At 40.0% G+C, this 18,099-nt stretch overlaps 2 protein-coding genes across 6 annotated transcripts in view; one reads left to right on the forward strand and one right to left on the reverse strand.

Annotated features, from left to right (window-relative positions):
• Nucleotides 1-18,099, reverse strand: part of DOCK1 (dedicator of cytokinesis 1) — a 511,572-nt gene that overhangs the window by 271,768 nt on the left and 221,705 nt on the right. The window lies entirely within an intron of this gene.
• INSYN2A (inhibitory synaptic factor 2A) overlaps nucleotides 1-18,099 on the forward strand; it is an 84,039-nt gene that overhangs the window by 42,296 nt on the left and 23,644 nt on the right. Inside the window, exon 4 of one of the 2 annotated variants that reach the window (XM_042460992.1) lies at nucleotides 4,696-4,788. The exons of the other annotated variant lie outside the window; for it this stretch is intronic. Coding sequence (XP_042316926.1) covers nucleotides 4,696-4,788 — 93 coding nt within the window. The remainder of the gene's footprint in view (nucleotides 1-4,695; nucleotides 4,789-18,099) is intronic. 2 annotated transcript variants of the gene reach the window in all.

Below are 18,099 nucleotides of genomic sequence, written 5' to 3' on the forward strand. Positions count from 1 at the left end.
CTATTTAATTACAGTTATGAAGTAGCAATGAAAATAATTTCATGGGTTTGGGTCACCACAAACATGAGAAACTGTATTAAAGGGTTGTGGCATTAGGAAGGTTGGGAAACACTGTGCTTGAAGGACAGCAGGGATGGAGCCATCCTGGCCTCTCTAGTGAGGGAGTTCCACATATTAGGATCAATATTTAGATTTTACATTTTGGATATTTACATAGTCTCACTTTCACCATTGAGCAAATGAACAAGTAAAGATGGCGATACACACACACACACTCAGGGAAACCTGTGTTAGCTGTGCAGCAACAAAATACAAAAGCAGCAATACCTTTATTGGGCCAACTCCAAAGGATGAATACATTATGCAAGATTTCAAAGCTTCACTGTCTTCCTCATAAGGCAAAGGTGTTAACTCATACAGGAGGAAAATGGTGAAGATGTCTGAGTGTCTACATTCTGTCTGAGATGTTTTCATCTAAAATAGCATAGAGCAGTGGTTCTCAACCTGTGGGACGCAACCCTTTGGGGGTCAAACAACTCATTCACAGGGGTCGCCTAAGACCATCGTAAAACACATATTTCCGATGGTCTTAAGAACTGAGACACCGCTCCTCTATGGTTGGGGGTCACCACAACATGAGGAACTGTATTAAAGGGCTGTGGCATTAGAAAGATTGAGAACCACTGGTATAGAGGGATTTGAAAGCTGGCAGAAGTCATTCCCCTTCTTAATAATAATAATAATAGTTTATTTTTACCCTGCTTCTCTCTCACAAGAGCAATCGAAGCGTCTTACAGTTAAAAATTTCATACAGTACAAACATAGTATCCTCTCCCCCCAAAAAAATCAATTAAAAACATTCCCAATTAAAATAAAGTATTAAAATAATGAAAGATAACCAAAATCAAAAGTGGGTGATGGGTCACAGAAAACACAATAGGATGATGGTTTTCTATTCCGGAAAGGCCTGCTGGAAGAGATGTCTTGACAGGCTTTTTAAAGCTGTCTAAGCTGGTAATATGACAGATCTCTTCCAGCTGGCCATTACATAATCTGGGAGCGGTCGAAGAGAAGGTCCTCTGGGTCGCAGCAGACAACCTGGCCTTGGAAGGCTGCAATAGATGCCTCCCAGAAGACTTGAGTGCACAGGGTGGATTATACAGAAGGAGACAGTCCCGTAAATAGGTTGGGACTGTAATAATAATAATAATAAAATTTATTTGTATCCCGCCCCTCTGAGACCAATCGGGGCAGCTAACAAAGTTAAAAATACAGAACATATAAAATCCCTAATACCCTCCCCTCCTTAAAAAAGTTTTAAATCCAATACAGTATTAAAAAAGGCACAAAACAAAAAATACACAAACAAACATACAAGTTAAAAACTGACCAAAAAGTCAGCAACATCACACCCGCAAACAATCAGTAGGAGCAGCAGTATCTTTCCCAGACTTTCTTCTAAGGCCGGGTTCTCTATTCTGGGGCTTTAAAAGTCATAACCAATAGCTTGTCCTGCACCCAGAAACCAATAGGCAGCCAGAGGAGTGATTTTACAATATGTGTTACATAATTAGGCAGCCAGTGAAGTGATTTTAAAATATGTGTTATACAATCACTCCTGTTTTTTTTCTGGTGACCAACCTGGTTTCAGTATTCTGAACTAACTGCAGTTTCCAGACTAAGCACAAGGGTAGCCCCATATACAGCGCATTGCAGAAGTCAAGTTGTGAGGTTACCAATATGTGTACCACAGTTACCAGGTCCCCCAGCTCCAGGAAGGCACGCAACTGGCATATCAGCTGAAGCTGATAACAAGAACTCCTGACCGTCACATTTACCTGATTTGTCATCTGGAGCGACAAATCTAGAAGCACTCTCAGGCTGCGAACACAGTCCTTTGAGGGGAGTGTGACCCCATCTAGGACCCATTGATGTATCTCAATACATGGATTAGGGGCCCCTACTGTAAGTGCCTCCATTTTGTCTGGATTCAGTTGTCCATATTCGCTAGGGTTAGGGGCACAAGACCCCCGCAAATATCGAAAAACCGCAAATAACCAAAACACCATGTTTTTAATTGAGAGGACACCTCTCTGGGAATCTCTAGGTCCTCCAGTGCAACTCTGTGGTCAATGTCCAACAGAACTGCACTGGATAAGCTACAAAGGCCTAGTAGAGTGTCATCTCTAGGAATCTCTAGGTCTTTCAGTGCAACGTTTAGTGAAAGTTGACCATAGAGTTGCACTGGAGGACCTAGATATTCCTAAAGAGAACATCCTAATCAAACCCGTGAATAATCAAATCCGCAAATATGGAGGAATGTGTAGTCTGTTTCTCCTCATCCAGTCCATTACAGCCTTAAAACATTCATTGAGAGGAGAGATGCCATCTGTAATCAAAGCTGTAGACAGAGACATGGAAAAATATATCTGGGTGTCATCAGCATACTGATAACACTCCGCCCCGTGTCTCCAAACAATCTCTCCCACTGGCTTCATATATAAATTGAATAGCATCAGGGACAGGATGGCACCTTGAGGGACACCACAATTAAGCTCCTTTTTTGAAGAGCGACTGTCCATGAGCTTCACCCTTTGGAATCTGCCTGAGAGGAAGGAACAGAGCCATTGCAGTGCCATGCCCCCGATTCCTAACTCCCTCAGGCGTTCCAACAGGATGTTATGATTGATCATATTAAAGGCCACTGAGGGGTCTAAAAGCACCAACAGGGTCACACTACCCCTGTCGATGCCTAGACGAAGGCCATCAGCTAAGGCTACCATGGCAGTCTCAACTCCATATCCTGTCCTAAAGCGAATCTGAAATGGGTCTAGATAATCGGTTTCATCCAACACCACTTGGAGTTGAAGATTACTTTGCTTGAGAATGGCAAATGAGATACTGGCCTATAGCTGTTCATATCCAGGGGGTCCAGAGAAGATTTTTTCAGAAGTGACCTAGCGACCGCTTCCTTCAAACATGCTGGTAATTCACCATCTTTGAAGGATGCATTGATGATGTATCTCAACAACGTCATCAAGGCATCTCCACCCTGGATGGCCAGCCATGATGCGCAAGGATTAAGAGGGCATGTTGTCTTCTTTACACTACCAAGGAGCTTGTCCACATCATCAGTACTCACAGATTCAAACTGGTCAAGCCCATGTGAGGACTTGTGACTCACAGTAATGAAAGACGGGTAATAAAATTTTAGCTCCATTATCAACAGAAAAGTAACTTCTCTTGAGATCCAGCTGTAACCAACAATACCCAGATTGTTCTCTCGGTATGAGCCAGTATTAGAAAGCAGGGGTATAAATGGGACTAGCAACAAAATGCTGTAGCAGGATTGCCCTGTTCAGTGTTCAGCAAATCAGTGATACCTTTTCTTAATATACTCCATATCATTCTCCCTTTCCCCCTGACAGAGAGTCTCCATGTGATGCCACTGAAAATAATCATGTTAGTGGGCTGTTAGCTTTCTGGCAGTGAGATGGTTTACTTCCTGGAGGGATTTTTCCTTTCAATATTTTTACTACCACAGACCTAAGGATCCTAAATATTCTGAATTCCCCCTCCTCACATTCATGAGTTTTAGTTACATGAAGATAGGCGCTCATGGGTTTTTGGTATCAGGATAGATAGCTGACACTTGGAATTCTTTTCCTGCATGGAACTGACCTGAATCAGACACTATTAGAACCACAGCCAGGGGGAATTGTTCTGATGAAAATACATTCATCTCTTCTGCTTCTTAGTTATTAGCCTTACAAAAGCAGTTTTCTAAATGAGTTCTTGATTTTCAGAAACAATATCCACCCTTTCATATAAAATAGCAGGAGGAACAAAACCAAACAATACAGTATGCGGAACTATTTTGGGAGGAGGAATAACATTCAGTTAAGTATAGGAAAAAGAAATGGAATCTACTTTAAGCATTGACATTTATCTTTAAAAAATCAACAGAGATGTAAGAGTAAAGGATCTCCAGGCTCAGTTGAACCTTTTATGTAACCATAGTTCAAACTGTCTGGTTTCATATGAGCATGGTAGCCCACTGCATGTTGCCCAGATCCATTTTAAAATGGCTAGTGATGATCCTAGTTCTAAATATATAGCAAAGTAATGTATTTTTGTACTAGTCAAGAATCAAAAGCCCCCTCAACGTTTGAACTTTCACCACAGGAAACTGAAATAGTCACACAGACACACACACACACACTGCCCAAGCTAGAGCCAATTCCAAATTTACGTCTATTACTTGACTTACTATTAATGTGTGGGCTGTCTTTGTCCTCTGCATGGAGCACTATCTTTAGTTTGTGACAAGTACTATCAACCGCTAATCCTCTGATAAATCCAACATCAACTCAGTTGTTCCACAGTATGCACAGGTTGTCTCTCTCCACCTTGAAATTTTCTATACACATTTCTCAACAAACTTTATACATCTGACTTGGAAGAAGAGCCGATGCCCTTACAATTAAACTATAAGCTATTGGCACTTCTGTCCAAAGCAGTGTTTCTCCTTTGCCGGAAAAAAATGTACAGCAAAATATCTGTGAAAACATTACGTGGGATTTCAAAAGTTAAGACTGTTGCTCACTCCTGTCCAGTTTTTTCCCCCACTGCAAAATCCACATGGATTTTGAGTCATATTTCCTACATAATTTTTTCACATGTATTCTTTCACAGATATTGTTCCCTGGGGAAAAACCTTTTGTCGAAATCGGACCTTGACTATGTAGTGAAAGCATCTTCTCATTTGTTGAGACTTGACCCACTAAAGTAAGTTTTCTACTGTTAGTGCGGACGGACTGTTATAAATCAGTTATAAAGTATTTTAGTCTAATTTAGGGATTAGAAACAGCAAGGGGAAAACATTTATGCATTTATCATTGATCTAGAATTTTATGGGTGTCTTTAAACAAACAACCAAACAAAAATAAGAAAAGGAATATAATCAATGTTAGAAAAACCAGTGAGGCCACTGAATTGTGCAGAAAATTCAACAAACTTGTTTTACAAACTCTACCATGGCTTCTTCCAGCATACTTTTCTCTTACTTCCACCTTGCCATCAAGTCACACCACAATTTAGGCTTGAGCAAAACTGGCATGAACTGATAACGTCATATGCTTGTACAAAGGCCTTTGGACCAAATAGTACTAAGCAGAACATCTGTGTTCTCTCTAGGGGCATTAAAAAAGGAAAAGCTCAGTTGAGACAATGAAGACAGTATATGAGAAATATAATGTCTGTTATAGGACTTGTTCTTAGTTGTCCTATACATATGCATGGAGGACATCTTACACTGCCTCCTTGGTAATTAAAGGGTTCAACATCCACATGTGGACTTTGCTGAGTCCTCTGGATAGTCTGGTATGATAAAGAACTTAACAAGTTCAGATAACCTCTGGTTCCTTAACCTACCAAAACAAACAGCAGGGCCAGCTCAATACATTTTCCTGCCTGAGTCAAAGAAAAGCATGTTTCCCCCTATCCCATTCTATTTATATAAGACAAGAGCATTAACAGCTGTTTTCTTTCAATACTGGTGGTAGGGCAGCACTTTACCTGAGCACAACGGACAATTTTAGCTGGACCATCGCAGGTTGCCTGGAATGTATAGGCTATTGGAGCTCTGTCCTACAACAGAGGGGAATAGCCAGGGCTGGCTGTTTTTGTATCACCCAATATCTGCAAGCTGGGGTGACTGCCTTACTCTGGCTCTACTTCTTCAGCAAGCAGTTAGCAAGAGTATAAATCCAAGTTTGTGTTGTGAAGTGACCTCATACCCAATTATTAAAATAGATACAGGTGGTTAGTGTAGATTCTTTTGCTGCAAAAGCCTATGTTGACCAGCCTATTGCTTCTTTCTGTTGCTTGAAGCTTTGAACTGATCAGAACCCTGTTAACTGCTTGTTTTAAATGTCCTTGCAGTATTTTTAACATTCTTTCATTTTGCTTTTATTCATTTATTTCAAACATCTATCTTTGGAGTTGTGTACAGGTATATGTGACACACCCAAACTTAGTGGTGCTGTAGCATATCATAGTCCTAAATGTTCAATTTGCCCTGTACAACACTTGATTGTATTTGCACATGACCTATTCACAGGGTAATTGGGATTGTTAGTGTTCTAAATTAGCCCCGAGACAGAGCAAAGACTCCAGTGAATGAGCTAAATTTTTAATGAATGTCTCAGTGTGAAGCTTTAGTCAGGATTGGTCAAGATTACTTCACGACACAGAAGCATAGCAGTTCCCTTTAGGCATTTTATCACATTCATACAAGCCTGGTCCATAAAGCCATGGGTTGATCCAGAAAATCTCAGATAGCCATCAGAACAGAGCAATAGGGCAGAAATATGCGGGAACTAATGTGAGGGGTAGTAAACCATCAAGACTCATCAGCCCGGTCCTGGCTTGGTCAAGGTGGGTAAAGATGGAGGTCCAGCACAACACTTCTATGAAAAAAAACTTATGGTCCATGAATAAAATAAAAAAAAGGAGTTGGATTAAAGCACTTAAAATATATGTAGAAATGCAAACGCTGCATTTTGATGTGCTGTTGCTTGACAATATTTACTGACTGTTACATTTTGTTTATTGTGGGTTTATTTTGGTTTTGGTGCTGCTTTTAGCATCTTCATATACAATTTCATATTTCTGTAAACCACTTTGAGCAACTCTATCTCTCTTTTGAAGCAGTGGAGTCAATTGATTCATCAGTCCTGCTGTCCTCATTTTGAGGCTTTAGACTAACTACAGATCCTGTGGCTGGAACATCTGTTCCTGATAGGTAGGGCTTGAATGATTTTTACTATATTTTAGTTGTCTAAAAAGCATTACTCTACTCTGATTTTTTAATTATATTTTACCAAAAATTTCAAAGATTACTGCAAACAATTTAGTGTGTCCAGAGTTGTATCAGGAACCCAGACTAGAGAACCAGCTGTCATGTCTTTCTTTGTTCCCAAGAGACCCAGTGGCCTCTGAAATTATGAAAATGCATTGATTAAGACATTTTATCTGCAGCTGTACACTTCAGCTAGTTTCCATTCATCCTGACCACCAGGCTGTTGAAAGTTTTTTTGTCTGAAAGTGCCTTCTTTATCACCCCACCTCTAGATTTTCTGTGATGTGAGAGTTGAGCTGGAGCAAGAAAAGCATGAAAACAGTATGTCCCTCAGCAAATGGGGAAGCTAGTCAGTAGGGGTAAGTAAGAAGTAGGTAGCAGCAGGAAAGAAGCAGATGCTTGTACCTTGCTTTTGCTCTCATTTAAAACTTAGAGCCCAATAGCAAATCCTGCTACAATCAGTAAGGAAATAAGGATAGGAAGGTGGCAGTTGAGTTGGGAGTCCTGGCCCACTGGTAAAATCATCCATATTGGGCCAAAGATCTCAACTTCATATTATACAGTGATGGGATGTGAAACAGCAGCAAATGACCAAGAATGGATCCTCTGAGAACACCCCCCAGTATGTGACTGTTTTGGGGGGGGCACATAAATTCCATATTTGTCATAATTGGAAATGAAATGCCAATATCATACTGGCCTTACACAAGTCCTTTATGCAACTACATTAGTACAACAGTGTGCACTTCTGGTCATTGTGTCTTAAAAAGTATACTGTAGAGAATGGAAAGATTTTTTTTTAAGGTGAGCAAAATTATTTAAGAAGAAACGTTACAGCTTTGAGGCAATTGACTTGTAAAAAAAGAAATCAACAGGAAACACAAGAAGTTGAATAAAATTAAACATGGTGTGGAGGAAGTAGAAGGTAGAACACTTTCTCATAATACAAGAACCCAGAATTCTCTCGTTGTTGTTCTTAATTGTCCTCAAGTCTGTAGATGAGGCTCCTCCAAGACTCCTTGTCCTCTTCTGCTCTGTTCAGGCCCTATATGCTCAGGCCTGTGGCCTCTCTTATTAAGCCCAGCCATCTAGCATGTGGTCTTCCTCTCTGCTGCTTTCTACCTTTCCTTGCATTGTTTTCTAACAATTTGTGGCTTCTCATGATGTGGCCAAAATATGACAGCCTCAATTTAATCATCCCAGCTTCCAGGGAGAGTGCAGGCTTGATATGTTCAAGAACCCATTTGTTTGTCTTCTTGGCCATCTACAGTGTTCTCAGCACTCTTCTCCAGCACCACATCTCAGATGAGTAGATTTTCTTCCTATCTGCTTTCTTCACTGTCCAGCTCTTACTTCTCTACATGGTGATAATATGATGACTTGGATGATCCTTATTTTAGTGTTGAGAGTTACACCTTTGCTCTTTAGGATTTTATCCAGTTCTTCCATAGCTTCCCTTCCAATCCCAGCTTTCTGCAAATTTCTTGACTGCAGCCTGTGTTCTGATTTATGTTTGATCCAAGGTACGGTAACACTTTGACTACAGCAATTGTCTTGTTACCTAGGATTAATTCTTGTAGATCATCCATGGTCATTATTTTTTTGTTTTCAACACCAAGCCTTCCATGAGAGTTTCCTACAAGGTTATTGAAGTGAAATGATTGGAAAGCTAAAACAGATAAAAGGCAGTACTTCTTCACAGTGAACATAGATTGTGGGTTACACGTCCAACTTCAGGGGCTTTAAAGGGGACAGCAGAAATTGACGTTGGGCTGATCCATGAAAAGCTACTAGTTAGGACATCTATATGTCATCTCCAGTATCAGAGACAAGATGCCTCTGTACATTGACTTCTGGGGAATACAAAATACAGTCCACCATCCCCATACACGGGGGATCCGTTCCGGACCCCTCCCTCCTACCTGTGTATGGAAAAAAGAGCGTATGTCCAAGCTCCCTTGAAAATAATAGGGGAATACTCCTGCTGGGACTTGCCTTTTGCGTAAGCTTAAAGCCATAGAAGGCAAGCCTGCCTATGGGGCGGGCTGACTGTATTGCAGTTTTACTGCAATTATTAGAGTACAGTTCTAATCACATGTTGCTGGCAAGCTTCCCGTAGTGAACTGATTAACCACTATGTCAACAGAAAGTTGGACTAGACCAGTGCTTCTCAATTATTTTCTGTCATGCCCCCCCTAAGAAAAAAAAAAAACTTCCCCCCCCCCCCCGCGCGCGACTGTAAATAGTATCATTTGTCTATAAAATTGTTATAAGTACACCTCTGCATAACACTGTATCCTGAGCCTCGCGCCCCCCCGGGGGGCCTGCCCCACTATTTGAGAAGTACTGGACTAGACTGGACTAGACAGGCTTTTGGTTGGATCCAAAATGGTTGTTTTTACAGTCTTAAATCTTATACAGAGTTGTACTGCTTGAGACAGTCATTTTACACAGTCTCATTACACAGTTGCAATTCAGCTAGTATCCACTACACACAAAAATAGTTCATCAAATTCACTTCCACAATTCTGTGGAACTCAGGGAAAGATAGATCAGTCTAAAATTTCCATGAACAAAAAAGAAGTCAGTTTAATGCATATTCATATAAGTTATACTGGCATTTTTCTGACAGCAACCAAAAATTATGTAACAGTTTATAAATACTCTGCACCAACATATATGAACCTTGGCAATGCAATTTTTGTCTTTGCTTTCTTTAGCATGGCCTTTATATTTGGTTTGATCAACAAACTACAGCGCATACTCTAACATACTAAAGTGTTCATTTCTTTCCCCTGAAGTAGCCCAGCCTTAACTTAAATGTACTTTTTATAGACCTTCCTTGAATGTACATGTGCTAAAATGGCTTGGAGGCTGCCACAATTCATTTTTCTACAGTAAATACTACAAATCTATTTTGACATCTCTTCCATGTCAAAGCAAAAATAATTTTGTACAGCCTAGTGTTATGCTGACTTTTGCCTGCAGTGACCACTTCCTTGAATGTTCTTTCAGTTGTGCTGCCCCTTTTGCTGTCATTGCAAACTTCTATCCTCCGGCTCTGAACATTTCTCACTTTTTCTGTCATACTGCCCAGGGCAATAGCAGCAGCAGCAACAGCCGCCGCAGCAGCAGCAATAGCAGTTGACTTTTAATTCTGCAATTATGCCAAAACTAAAATACTTTCTTTTGTTACAAAAGAAATTGAACTTCCAATCAAAAATGCCTCTAATACTTTTCTTTTTTAGCTTCACTTTCTGAAAAATAATTCTTATTGTTTTTCTTTATTATCTTCATTTTTGAAAAACTGCTCCCATTGCAGATCCTACAGGGTTAATATGTACTCAACCTCAGATCTGGTGGCTGAATGAGGCATTTGGTGGCTCATTTCAATATTAAACAAAAGCATGCAGAGGATACAGTATTGATTCCCCAGATTCAGAGAATTGAAAATCAGAAAGGAGTGAACCTCACACTTGACCAAAACATGCAGATACAACCATTAGCCTACTATACATTGCTTCTACCAGTTAACACCATATTTGAGACCAGTGTGCCACAAGCAGGTGTTTTTATACCACAGATGCTTCCAACACTCAAGAATTAGTTCAGTTTTTTTAAAAAAACAATAGTCGCAGCACAGCTGAAATAACCCAGCATAACTGCCAGATGAAAGCACATATGAAGTCATCCCACCATAAATAAATAAATAGATAAATAGAATTAAAAAATACAGATTCTAATAGGGAATTAACATACAACAGAGAATGAAGACAATTCCACTGATGGAATCTCTTCCTAAATCGAAAGCAGAAATTATCTTTGTTCCATATTCCCAGAGGTTGAAGTAGACCTACATATCAATCGGAATGAGGAGGAAACAGGCAAAATTCAGGTTTTCTGGGTACAGTTCAGTTACTGTATATACTCAAGTATAAGTCGATCTCATATATAAATTGAGAGCAGGTTTTGGGGTCAAAATTATGGATTTTGATATGGCTCGAGAGTAAAATGTAGGAACATGTAACAAAGGAGCTAAAGGATGAAGGAAAGGAAAACGATGTCAAAGAACTTACAAAATTCCAGTAGGCATAACTGTTAGTGTTAACACTAAAGGCTGGATGGATGAGAGAATGGGGAGACAGGTCAGTGCTTCCAGGACAAATTACATTCTTGCCTTTCACCGGGGGGGGGGGGGGGGTTCCATTAAAAAGAGAGAGAGAGTTACAGTACTTATATTGACCCATGGACATGTCCACTCAATGTTTTATGGTAATTTTTTTGTATAAAATTTCTAGATTTATACATCAGTATATATAGTAAGCTATATTTTGTATCTGTTTGTTTTCCTTTGGTACATTAGAAAGAATGAATTTTCTGCATTCTTGGTTGATTATATAATGTTGACCCTCCATATCCACAGATTCTTCAGCCACATATTTCACCATCTACGCCTTTAAAATATATATTTTTTAAAATCCCTAAAGCAAACATTGATTTTGACGTTTTGAATAAAGGACACCATTTTACTACATTATTGTATGTAATGAATTTGAGTATCCACAGATCTTGGTATCTACAGAGGGTCCTGGAACCAAAACACAGCAGATACAAAGGACCCAATATATATTGTTGTCTTTCTTATGAAATTGTAATTTTAAATGTTGTAAGCTGTTATAAACTCAGGAGTGTGGGTTCCTTGATTTAGTCTATCCAAATGGAATGTAGTCTTCCTCTTTTCCTACTTCCCTCCACCTTACCAATCTTTATCTTTTCTAGTGAGTGACATCTTCATGTGATGTACCCAAAGTGAAACAGTTTCCACTTAGTCATCTCCTAGGAAAACCTCAGGCTTGTTTTGCTCCAGGACCCATTTATTTGTCATTTTTAGCAGCCTATTGTATCTATAGAACTATTCTCCAGCATCACATTTCAGATTAGTTTATTCTTATCGACTTTCTTCACCATCATGCTTTCACAACCATACATAGAAATGAGAAATACAATGGCACGAGCAGTCCTAACATTAGTATCCAATTATAAATTGGGACATTTCAGGATCTTGTGCAGTTCCTTCATAGCTGCCCTTCCAAGTCCTAGTCTCTTCTGATTTCTTGACTGCAGTCCCCATTCTGATGAATAATGAGCCAAGATATAGAAAATCTTGAACAATTTCAATATCTTCCTCATCTACTTTAAAATTATATATATCATCTATGGGTCATGATTTTTGTTTTCTTAATGTTCAGCTCTAAACCTGCCTTTGCACTATCTTCCTTGACTTTCTTCATTAATTGTTTCAAGTCTTTTGCTATTTTCTGCCATTAGTATGATGTAATCTGCATATCTTAAATATATCTGAAGACATTCTTACTCTCAGCAAAATACGTGCCTTAAGTGTCTTGTGACACCAAACAGTAGCCCTGAAGTCTTTAGTGAAGGAGAGGATGAAAATGTGACAAATGTGGTAAGGATTGCATTTCTTTGTACAGTGAGCCCATGGTATCATACTGGGATTTTTTTCCTGAACCCCCATGGATACCAAAATTAATGGATGTTCAATTACTTACAGTGGCATAGTACGATAAAATGGTGTCTCTTGTATAAAATTGGAAAATCAAGGTTATTTATCATAACTCCATATTCATCCACAGAAAGATTGGATTTAATGTATTTCCTCATGAATCAGAAAAGAAAGATTATGTTCTCACTGGTGTCCCAGGATAGAGCAGTTGGGAGTGCTCCTTTTCAATTATTCAAGGTAGTAAAGGGTAAGATAAAGTTCCCATACGTATGTTGTCTAAATAGCTGGAATGGTGCAGGCATGACCAAGCAGAGGGAGTTAGTTGCAAACGATAAAGTTTCTCCAGGGATTTCATATTGACAACTTGAATACTTCCTGGAACCATGGTCTACTGATGGTAGGGTCCACCTAGCATTATTTCTGCCTACTGTTCCTAAATCTTGTGAATTACCCTAAGAATCAGCTTGAAAGGCTTATCCAAGTGTCTATCCCTATAGTTTATGACTGTTGCGAGGAGATGGTTCACAGAAGATTTTGAAGTACATCATCCATATAACATTTCAAGATTTAGCACATGGGCAAAATGGGACCATATGTGTGGTAGGCAGCTTTTAGCCAAGTCTTAGCTTTGTATGCAGACTTGATGAGATATTTAAAAGTATTCTTCAGTCTTATGAGAATCAGTCTTCAGCTCCATCAGGGCTAGCCTGGAAGAAGAAGAGCCCTCCTCCAGTCCATCTGCCTTGGTCCAGGCCTCAGAGGGAGAGAAGAATGCTGGACCTGCCCCCCCCCCCCTTCACCATTCCCTTCTCCTTTTGTGTCGTGTCTTTTTAGATTGTAAGCCTGAGGGCAGGGAACCGTCTATTATCCCCTCTGTTGTAAGCAGTCCAGATTCCCAGTGATTGAGCGGCATATAAATAAATCCTATTATTATTATTAAGAAGAAGAATACTGTTCTAGTTTATGCATGTGCTTTGGCAATCTTGACCCGGTGGATCAAGGTGCCCTTAATTCAGACTTGTTTCTTAAAATCTTGACCAGTTTTTGTGGCTTTCAGTTTTAGCCATGTGATTCTTCTCCCAGTTTCAGCTATGGACCAGATTCCTTATGCCACAAGACTGCAAAGGTGAGCATCCAGAAAAAAGACACAGTTAACTAATGAAAGTCCAAGAGAGATCCTGTCTGCAGTTAACTAGGTGTTAGACTCAAATGGAGGGTTCACACTTTGATAAAAGCGCAATTGGCACAGGAAGTGGTTGAACAGAATAATTACTTCCAGAGGGAGAGGGAGAGGGAGAGGCATAGGTATAAGGAGATTGGCCTGAGAGAGGATTTAAGTTGTTAAAACTGGTGACTGATTATAATTATCTAAAACGAGATTACTGAAGGTGATGGACTTCAAAAAGCAGAGTCATAAACCTAATGTATATACTTGACTATTGGTCGATCTCATGTATAAATCGAAGGCAGGTTTTGGGGCCCAAATTATAGATTTTGATATGACCCATGGATAAGTTGAGGGGCAAACCCTAGGGGCATGGAACAAAGGTTGTAAAGGAACATACCAAAGGAAAGCAATGCCAAAGAACATACATCATTCCAGCATGCATAACTGTTGGTGCTCACACTAAAAGGCTGGATGGATGAGAGAGTAGAAGGAGGTCAGTGCTTCCAAGACAGGCAATATTATCACCAGAGAATGGTTCCTTTTTAAATAAGAGTTAAAGTATACCTCTTACATTGACCCATGGATAAGCTGACTCAGGTTTTTGGGCCAAATTTTTCACTAAAATGTTTAGACTTTACAGGAGTATATACAGTATTCCTTAGAATCTTGGTAAACTCCAGGTCTGAACTCAAGGAAACATCTGTCCTATGCAACTGTTAGCAATTAATGCTTCCAAGATATGAGGGCTACAGGGTCTCTTCTAATGATCTGTAGAAGAGAACATAATACAGGACTGATCCCTGTCTCTTCCCTTTTCCCACATTAGTAGCTGTTTTCATCTTTTGTGCATCTTTTTCAGTGGGTTTTAATATTCTTCCACCACTCCCCCAAAAAGAGATTAATACTGAATTTCTTGGCAGTCAAAATGGTGAACCCATGTCAAAAACCTAGTCTGTTCCTCTTTAAATCTGATTGTGGTAGCAGACTCCAGATCCACAGGAACAAGTAATAGGGGCTGTGCCCTTGTTGTTGTTATTGTTGTGTGGCTTCAGGTCATTTCTCACTTATGGTGACCCTAAGGCCTTATGGGGTTTTCCTGGCAGGATTTCTTCAAAAGAGTTTTGTCTTTGCCACTCTCTGAGGCTGAGAAAGTGTGGCTTGCTCAAGTCCACCCATTGGGTTTCAATCACTGAGTGGGAATTTGAACCCTTATCTCCAGAGTCTTAGTCCAACACTCAAACCACTCATTAAACCCCATGATTTATGAAGCTAGATGTAAGTGTTCTATCCAAAATTAAAGCCATAGGCAAATAAGTAAATAAGCTAAGCAAGACAAAGGCCAAATCACTTTGCTTAAATGCAGTGCCCTTTCTGTCCCTACAAAGGAAAAGGAGCCAGTAAATTAAGCGTAGTTGCTTCACTTTTGCTTCTAGCCGCAGGAAGGGAATGTGGTGAGGGACAGGTAGTTGAACTTCTATGTTGAGTTCTTCCAGGCTCATGTTGAAGGAGAAGCAAGTTCCAGTCTCCAAGAGGAGAACATGGACATGCCAGGTTGCTGATGAGCAACAGCACACATAAACATTCCTATACTGGAGTCTTTGTCACTGTACCAGACAATGCCTCAGCTGGAGCCACAGTTAAAACTAGTGTTAAGGAGATGGAGAAGGATGTTTGTTTTAAAACATTACATTTTGTATGCTTTGCTGGACCTTGTAAATAAGTAAACAAGGCTGATTTGGGAGTCTTACAGAAGCCAATCCTTTTGAATATCTGCAGGTAAAAAGAAGAGCAATCTCATCGGTCAAGACTTCCTCACCTTGGCACACAATTACAAAAGAGGAACTTCAAAATATTCACAAAAGATTTTTTTTCAGTGATCTTCTCCTGTCACTTAATAGATGCCCATGCTTGACAAGGAGACTGTACTTAATGGTAAAGCAAATCTACAACCACTGTCAGTTTTTACAATTGCAAAACATTTTCAGTTGTAGCAGCAGACAGTTTTTTCATTACGAAGGATCCATAATACTAACTGTGTAGCGTATGTCTGGATTACATAACTTTTCTACAAAGATATAGTAGCTGTGCAGAGCCACTGAAGTGAAAGGAGGTTGCACATCAGCAGTGCTTAACAGATTGTAGCCATAAATTATAATATTTGCTGTAGGCAGGGAAGACATAATGCCTGATATGGAAAATAATTTTCACCTATGCTAAACCTGCAAAAAGAAAAAGAAAACTCAGCTTTTTAGCATCTTTTTTGGCATCTTTACCCTGTAAACTTCCTTGCCATTCCTCTTAGTTCTACGTTTATTAATGCTGATGGCTCTAGTTTCCTTTACTCTGAATACAATGAGGAAAGATATGCTCCTCATTGTCTTTATATCACTACATTATACTTACAGTAGTAACATGCTACACTCAAGGACAGTAAGCCTGTTTAAGACCTGATAAGTTGCCCTTCAATTTTATATTGATTTGTTCTATCTTCAAGGGAGAAAACAGAACAAAAAAGCTTTCAATTTGTAAGACTGAAATCTGTTAATAGCCTGAAATTCAAATTAATGGAAACTTTTGTAGCTAAATTCACTACACTTACTGTGAACATAGTCTGCAGTTCCAAAACCAAGCTTTTAAAACACATAACAACTTGTAACTGCAGCAGCCATTCAGACTGTAAGAATCCTTTCAAATACACTGCACAGTGTGTGTGTGCACACTGACTACTGAGCTGAATGAAGCAACAGACACACTTGGAGACTGGGTTGGCATCACAGTCTATAGTGGTCCCTTCTGTTTCAAGCTGAAAGAAATTTGGAGAAGATGGTATTACTTATTTGAAATATTTTAAGTATTTTGATTAGCACAAAACGCACAGATTACTCTCTCTCTCTCTAAGCAATTTCTTATTGAGTACTTTGCTCACATGCCCAACACAAACCAGATCCAAAAGATGATAGTGGTAATTGTACTTGAACTTAAAATGTCTACAATCACCATTATCAGACTGAATGTAACTAAGCAAACCACAGTGCAAGGATCTAAAAGCCACTGACCCCTAAAATATGCTTAGTTATGAAATTCTCCAGAATGCAATTGGATAGGAGAGCTTTCATTTACATAATAACTAGGATATTATTAATTCCTTCACTCAAGACTGACTAAGGGCTATTAGGCACAGTCCACGGTGTAGAATAATCACTGAACAGTTGAGAGCTAATTCAGCTAGGGATTTTAACTGATACTATCTTGTGAGGATCTGAGCCCGTCAGAAAGAATCAGCATAACAGTCACACCATTAAATCCATCAGCCTACATGACCCTTGAAAAACAAAGTAGTCCAAGTCTAAATTAATTTGGAAAGGGGCAGAGGTGAAATGATAAGGGTTCAGTGATGTGTACAGGGCAAGTATTTCAGCTTAACTAAGACAAATTATGAAGGAATTTAACAACTTGTTCAGTGATTGGCTAGTCAATGATAAAAGTTATGAGAAAAAAATACCAAGTCGAAAGCTAGCTTCAAAACAGTTTGTTAGCCAGAGCTAAACTAACCGCTGCCTCTTCAATATTAAATAAGTAGATAAAATGTATTGTGAATAGTCCTAAGACTGGATGCACAGCAAAGGCAGAGGGGAAGCTTTGATTCCTTGAATACAATACAACTTTATCTTTATACAGTATCTAAGAGAGTGTGCTCACTACTTGATGGGCATGTTTGCCTTTCTAGGACTGTCTAAAAGTGGCATTCTAATTTGATTTATTGTGTTTCTTAGAAAGATACCATCCCCAGAAGGGGTTTCCACTGACTGGGAGAGAAAGCTGCCTCAGAACTGCAAAAAAGGCAGGACACATAAGGAATGGTAGTTCATGGGAAAGGAAGAGGACAAAGATTGGTTCTTGAAAGCCAAACCAAATGGTCTTGGCTGATTTTCCTTTGCTGGTATTCTTGCTTTGATAACAGTTGATACGTAATGTTGCTTTGGTTGATGGATAAGGCCAGCACTTCTAAAGCTACAGGCTGTTTTACCAGCATGTTATCTTCAGCATGGAGACAGAAGCAAGCTCCCTGCACCTGCTCCCTCTCTGGCTGGTACTTGGGCCAAGCCTTTCTTCCCCTTGGCTTGATGCTATTCTTAGGAGACTTAGGCGCGTTACACACGTGTCAAAAGTACATGTTACGGTTAGGAAGGGGCGTATTAGGGTTAGACACCCCTCAACCCTAGTATGCCCCTCAACCCTAGTACGGACTGGGTCCATGCAAAATGGCAGCACCCGTCCACATGGGCGCCGCCATCTTGACGTCACGGACGCAATAGCGCCTGGATGTCACAACCTGTAAGTGACGCCGTGAGTGCGCGACTAGCACCTTGTGGCGCCACTTTGGGGGCTTCTTTTTGCTCTGCAAGGGAGCCGCACGGTTTGGCTGCTGCAGCTCCCTCGCGGAGCAACCAGCAGCGCTGGCAGACCACCGCTTTTAGGCAGTCTGTAACGCGCCTTAAGGTCCTGGGCACTGGCACCTTCCAGGGGCCCTAAGTCTCCTAACTC

Source organism: Sceloporus undulatus, chromosome 3 (genome assembly GCF_019175285.1).
Source record: "Sceloporus undulatus isolate JIND9_A2432 ecotype Alabama chromosome 3, SceUnd_v1.1, whole genome shotgun sequence".
Classification (NCBI taxonomy): Eukaryota; Metazoa; Chordata; class Lepidosauria; order Squamata; family Phrynosomatidae; genus Sceloporus; species Sceloporus undulatus.